Source organism: Bison bison, unplaced genomic scaffold, assembly GCF_000754665.1.
Source record: "Bison bison bison isolate TAMUID 2011002044 unplaced genomic scaffold, Bison_UMD1.0 scf7180017864289, whole genome shotgun sequence".
Taxonomy (NCBI): Eukaryota; Metazoa; Chordata; class Mammalia; order Artiodactyla; family Bovidae; genus Bison; species Bison bison.
The window spans coordinates 1603374-1609410 of NW_011494861.1; the positions used below are offsets into that span (position 1 = coordinate 1603374).

A 6037-nucleotide genomic window follows, 5' to 3' on the forward strand; every position below is an offset into this window, starting at 1 on the left:
CTTATCTGCTTACAATTGGAGTACCCAGTGATTGGGGCCTCCTGGAGGCCAGAGTCATTCCCCTGAGTGAGTACGGGGCTGCACATGCATGAGCAGACCTGCAGAGATCACCCCAACCCAAGGGCAGGCTGAGGAGACCAAGGCGATAGATGGGATGTGTGCTGAGGGCCTGTTTGGAGGCCAGCTGGGTGGTTCTGGACAAAAAGCATTGTCCATTCCATGCCTGAGGAAGTGGCCAGGCTCTCAGCAAGGGCAGCTGTAATGCGGGTGCTTCTAGGGTCTGGCACAGAATGGACTTATCAGACTCCAGTGGCCAAGACCCATTCTCCCCCTTACCTTGGTGACAGGCACCAGGACCAAGGACACACCCCAGCTCAGACCTGAAGACAAAGCCATCAGTCAAAATAAAAAACAAATAAAAGGTTTATTCATAAGCAGGAATGCTGTCCAGAATACATACAGTGCAAACTCTCCTTGTCCTTGGGATCAACACAAGCCCACAAGCCAGGAAAATTGTTATCAGTTAGGTCAAATGGACTCCCCCCAGCACTTGGGCCCTAGCCTGGCCAAGGCCCCCTTCCTTGGCAGAGAAGGTTCTTTTTCTGTTTGGGTTCACACAACCAAACCCAAAATGGAAGCTGAGATTAGAGCAGCACAAGCTTTATTCATTGGTCAGAGAATGGAGAAGTGGGAACTTATTAACCGTTCATAAACAAACTTCTCGCCTTAATGTGGAGCCAGATTTGCTGTTAAGAGCAATGGGGGGAAGAGTGCAAGGAATGATGGGGAGGCAAATGCTCTCGTTTTCTGGGAAAGAGGCAGGGTTTTCCTAGAAATGAGGTGCCACCTCTTTTCTGTCCTTTTTTGGTCAGTGATTCCTGGTCACGGAGACCAGTAGGTATGTCATTTAGTAGCTAATGTAGTAAGTTCAGTTCAGTTCAGTCGCTCAGTCATGTCCGACTCTTTGCGACCCCATGAATTGCAGCATGCCAGGCATCCCTGTCCATCACCAACTCCCGGAGTTCACTCAGTGTCAACTGAGACTCGGGGTCTGCTGGAGGTCAGATGCATCTCCATCTTGGTTTCAGCTGGTTCTATCCAGTTTTTATTTTTCTCTTCCTAGAGTTTCTTTCTTCGTGTCCCGACCCTGTGACTTAAAGGTATATGTGAGTTCCTGTTCAAGGGAGGGGGTCGATGAGGTTTTGACCAAGGGTCTAGTGGCCACTCTGGTAACAAAATGAGGCCACACCCAGAGTCTCCTTCTAATTCATCCCCGCTCTGTGGGGGTGACAGCAAGGAAGCCTCAGGTCCTCCCAGAACAGTCCACCAGGGGGCAGAAGTGCTCCACGGCTGTAAAGCATCCAATGCGGTTGGAGACTCTGGCCAGTCCAGGCACGGGGACATCTTGATCCCAGCGTGGGAAGCCTTTCTTCACTCCAGGGTAATGGCTGGGCTTTTCCTACCCTCTAAAAGTTCAGCTGCCAAGTTCAAGTTCAGTGGAATTTTTCAACAAGGGATCCAAGTATATGGGATCCAGCTGTCTTCTCAAGGAGGCCCCCATCCCCCTTCCTTCCAGAATGTGGCTAAGGCCTCACTTGTCCATCATTTGCAGGGCCTGGGCATATATTTTGGGGAGTGGGGGGACTCCTTAATGGGGAAGAATCCATCGGCCCAAGTGTTGGCTTCAGCACTTCATTCAGTTCCCGGAAGGCCATTTGACCTGACAGACAACAAGGGTCACAGAACCACAACATACAACACAGACACGCAGACACAGGACCTGCTCTCAGCATCTCATGTCCACCCAGGATCTCAGCGGGCCCAGTACCAAAGCGGCTCTGAGGCTCCGCTGGGACCTGGGACTTCAGGGACAGCGGGAAGGGGCATCGAGAGAAATAGGTACACCCCTTCAGGAGGCAAAAGGGGAAGGTCCAGGCTGAGGTAGGAGGAGATGGCTGCGGGGCCTCAATCATCTCCAGTTCCTGAAATTCCCTGATAGGAAAAGGTGTGGCCTTGGAGCCGCACACCAGACAGTGGGGGAGGGGAAGCTGGCACTGTGGGTAAATGGGAGTGAAGGTCAAAGGCAGAGGATACAAACTCTGAGTCTGGCTTTGTTACACTGTGACTTGTTCGTCTGCACCATAGTGCTTTTTTTTTTTTTGCCACAAGTTTAAACTGGAAGATTTCCGGTTAGAGGTTTGGCATCTTAACCAGGTCACAGCACTCATTCAGAAGGCTGCCTGCCTGGGCCCTCTGGGCATCCAGTTTTTAGCCCATGGTATGAGATGGAGATAGCAGGAGTGGATTTGGAGGTGGTGCTGCCCAGGGTCCTGAGCTAACTGGGGTACCCTTATAGGGGTCACCACCCTCTCCCCGCATAGAACCATCTGACTTAATGGCACATGGCCACCCTCACTGGGACCATCCTACAGTCTCCCATTCAGGCTAAAGGCCTGTCCTTTCCCCACTATCTCTCTCCACTGATACACACAGCATCCTTCCTCTCTGACAAGAAGCCAGAGCGGAGTACAGTCCAGGGATTAAAAAAAAATAATAATAAAACCCCAAAACAACAAGGGCTCCAGAAGCCAAGACTGCAGAACTGGCTGGGGGGCAGCTCTCAGAGAGGCAAGGGCTTGTCCCAGGCTGCCCAGCACATCTGCGTCTGCCAGCCTTCCAAGTTAGACACACACCAAGACAGGACCCATCAGGACTCTCCCTGCCTCATTCTTCTGCCTGCAGGTGAGATGAAGGCTGAGGCTGTGCACAAAGGAATTTGGCCCAGAAAGAGCCAGAGTCCTGGGGGAAGGGAGGGGCGGAGAAGCACCAGAGGTTGGCCCCCGCTCAGCGGTGACACAGCCCACGGCCAGCCGGGTTAACTGGGCTTCATTCCTGCATCAGGCACACCGAGTGGCAGGGGCTTCTCCTCCAGGCCCTGCAGCAGAGTCTCTGGAGCCCCCGGCTGGGACTGAAAGGGGCGTTCCTCCTTGGAGAAGGGGACCTGCTCCTCTTTCGGGGAGTTGGGGGTGCTGGCGTCTGTGTCCCTCGTGGAGCCGGCCTGGGAGGGGCACTGCGAGCTGTGATCAGGGCCGCTGCAAACATTGACAATGCAGGTGACGTTGACCTGGGTCCCGTGGCCACCGGAAGACGCCTCTGTTAAACACAAGACAGGAGAGGGCGGTCGGTGGGGGATTCTTGGAGAGAGGAGTGTCTTCACAGCCTGTCTCCTGCCCAAGAGGCAGATTCAGACACACGGGAAAGAGCACCAGGCCAGGAGCACAGGCCCCTGTGCCAGCCCAGCTTTGCTTGTACTGTTGGACAAGCTGCTTGAACCTTCGTGTGCCTCAGTTTCTTCACTTGTCAAATAAAATATCCTGCCCGATTTACCCCATAGATGGAAGGCGCCAACCACATAAGGCAAGTGAAGGTGTTTGAAGAACAAAACAGACTCCCCACAAAGAATCAGAGATTCTGAACTTGCGGCGGCCTGGATGGGAGGGGACTTTGGGGGAGAGTGGACACACGTATATGTCTGGCTGAGTCCCTTCACTGCTCACCTGAAACTATCACGACATTGTGATACCCCAATAGAAATGAAAAGTACCCCTACTGATACACCCCCAATAGAAAATAAAAAGTTTAAATTAAAAAAAATTTTTTTTAATTCGTTACAACAAAAAGAGACAAAAAAAATAAAAATATCAAATAAAAAGCATTAACGAAGCAAAACAGAAAACAAAAAAATGCAACCCCAAAGAAGCAAGGGTGGGGATGGGGAGCTGAAATCACAGGATGGAAGGAAATTTCCACACCATGCCTTCATGGCACCCAAATGTCACCCAGCGTCACCATGGCCTTTGCATACCGTGAATGAGACACTGCGGGGGCAGACGGGGAAGCAGGAAGGGGCAGAGACCTGAGGTTTACCCGTTCCCACAGTGGGGAGAGGTGCTGGGTGAGAGGGAGAGAAGCGGGGTGCAGAGGCCAGAGACTCAGGAGGGGAACGGAGGAGAGACAGAGGGTAGATGGGGTGGGCAGACAGAGACACAGGTGTCCAAAGAGGAAGCCACACCGTGTTGGGTGTGGAAGGGGTGTCGCTGAGAAAGCAGGAAGGTGAATCTAAGAGGTGGGCAAAGACCACGACTTTATGTTTGGATCTCATTCATTCACTTGACAAACGTTTCGGGCCACTGGCTACGTTGCAGGCACTGACCCGGTCCTTCACTGGGGAGTTCTCAGGCTGTGGTGGGGGCACTGACGAGACCTCACACTGATGAGGGTGGGCTATGATGGGAAACTAGAAGCTTCCAGCCAGTCCCCAAGTCAGGCGGCAGGGAGGGAAGGCTGTCGCAGTCCTGCCCAGGAGATGCCATGCTCACCTCTAGACCAGGAAACTGAGGCTCGGTGGGTTAAGGGAACTGCTCAGAGTCTCAGCACCAGAACTGCTGGGAAGGCATCTAGGAATGACCCAAGTTCACGGTCATTCCTTGACCTGCCAGCCAGCCCTTCCAGGTGAGAGGGGAGATGCAGGCCAGTGGGCTTAGCCTCTCAGTACAAAACATGCCCAAGGAAGCCCCGGGCTTTCTGCAGGACTCCACCCAGGGGCCTCGTCCAATGTGGGCACTGCCAATGCCCACTAGGGATGACAGTAGTCACAGACCAGGCCCAGGGCAAAATGCAGACTGTAAGCAGGGCACAGGCTTCTCCAGACCCCACACAGGCTCCAAGGTCCTGATGCCTCAGTCCCAAAGGGACCAGACAACAGGCATAGTGGGTGGAGACCAGGGGTATCATCTACTCATTCAGCCCAACCCTGTCCCCCAAGAGCCCAGGGGTGACTTCTGGCTCTTCTTTTTATCAGGTGTGCCCTTGAATAAGCTGCTTAATCTCTGGGCCTCAGTTTCCTCATCTGATAGGATGAGGAAACACAGTGTACTATGTAGTAATAATATAACTATAATATATAATAGGGGCTTCCCAGGTGGCTAAGTGGTAAAGAATCCACCTGCCAAGCAGGAGACTCAGGTTTGATCTCTGGATCAGGAAGATCCCCTGGAGAAGGAAATGGTAACCCACTCCAATAATCTTGCCTGGGAAACTCCATGGACAGAGGAGCCTGGCAGGCTACAGTTCATAGGGTGGCAAAGAGTCGGACATGACTGAAGTGGCTTAGCATGAATAATATAATGATATATTAAAATGCAATATTATTATGTATTAATAAATATATATACCATATATAGTAATATCCAAATAAAATATCATATAACAAATATACAACAGATATTATATAATTGAGACATTATAATATTAATATAGTAATTTATGCTATATGCTATACATTATATAGCATTAATCTAAAATATTAATATAGTGATATAACCCTCATATAAATACAATATCTATATATAATATCATATTATTGTTGTTGTTATTGTTTAGTCACTAAGTCATGTCCAACTCTTTGGGACCCCATGCACTGTAGCCCACCAGGCTCCTCCGTCCATGGGACTTCCCAGGCAAGAATACTTGGAGTGAGTTGCCATTTCCTTCTCCAGGAGGATCTTCCCAACCAAGGGATTGAACCTGTGTCTCCTGCTTTGCAGGAGGGTTCTTTACCACTGAGCCACTTGGGAAGCCATAATATTATATTATATGCTATTATAATATATTTTATATAACATTAATATAGATCAATATTTTCTTAATATATGATATGCAATATTTACAGAACATAGCATTGAAATATAATATTGTTATATGACATTTTACATATTATACATATTCTACAAGAAGACTCCCTGCCTGGATATCAGGGACTCAAAGGATAATCTGAAATGGTTTAGAAGGAAGGGTGCTTCTTCTGTGTGTGGAAGAACACACAGGGCAAGGGTTGGAGGTACTTGGTGGGCTCCAAAAACAGAAAGAAGCCTGTGGTTCAGTTGCACCTGAGAGGGTGGTGGAAGGGAGGCTGGAGGGGAGGGCATCCAGTGTCCTGCAGGGCAGCCCAGGGCTCATTGGCTCAGATAGAAACCAG

General features: G+C 50.3%; 1 protein-coding gene across 1 annotated transcript in view; it reads right to left on the bottom strand.

The window, feature by feature from the left end:
- Positions 1–399: 399 nt before the first annotated feature.
- TNFRSF1B (tumor necrosis factor receptor superfamily, member 1B) overlaps positions 400–6037 on the bottom strand; it is a 35419-nt gene continuing 29781 nt past the window's right edge. Inside the window, exon 10 of the mRNA XM_010849843.1 lies at positions 400–3153. Within this exon, the coding sequence (XP_010848145.1) occupies positions 2876–3153 (278 nt within the window). The 3' untranslated portion in view covers positions 400–2875. The remainder of the gene's footprint in view (positions 3154–6037) is intronic.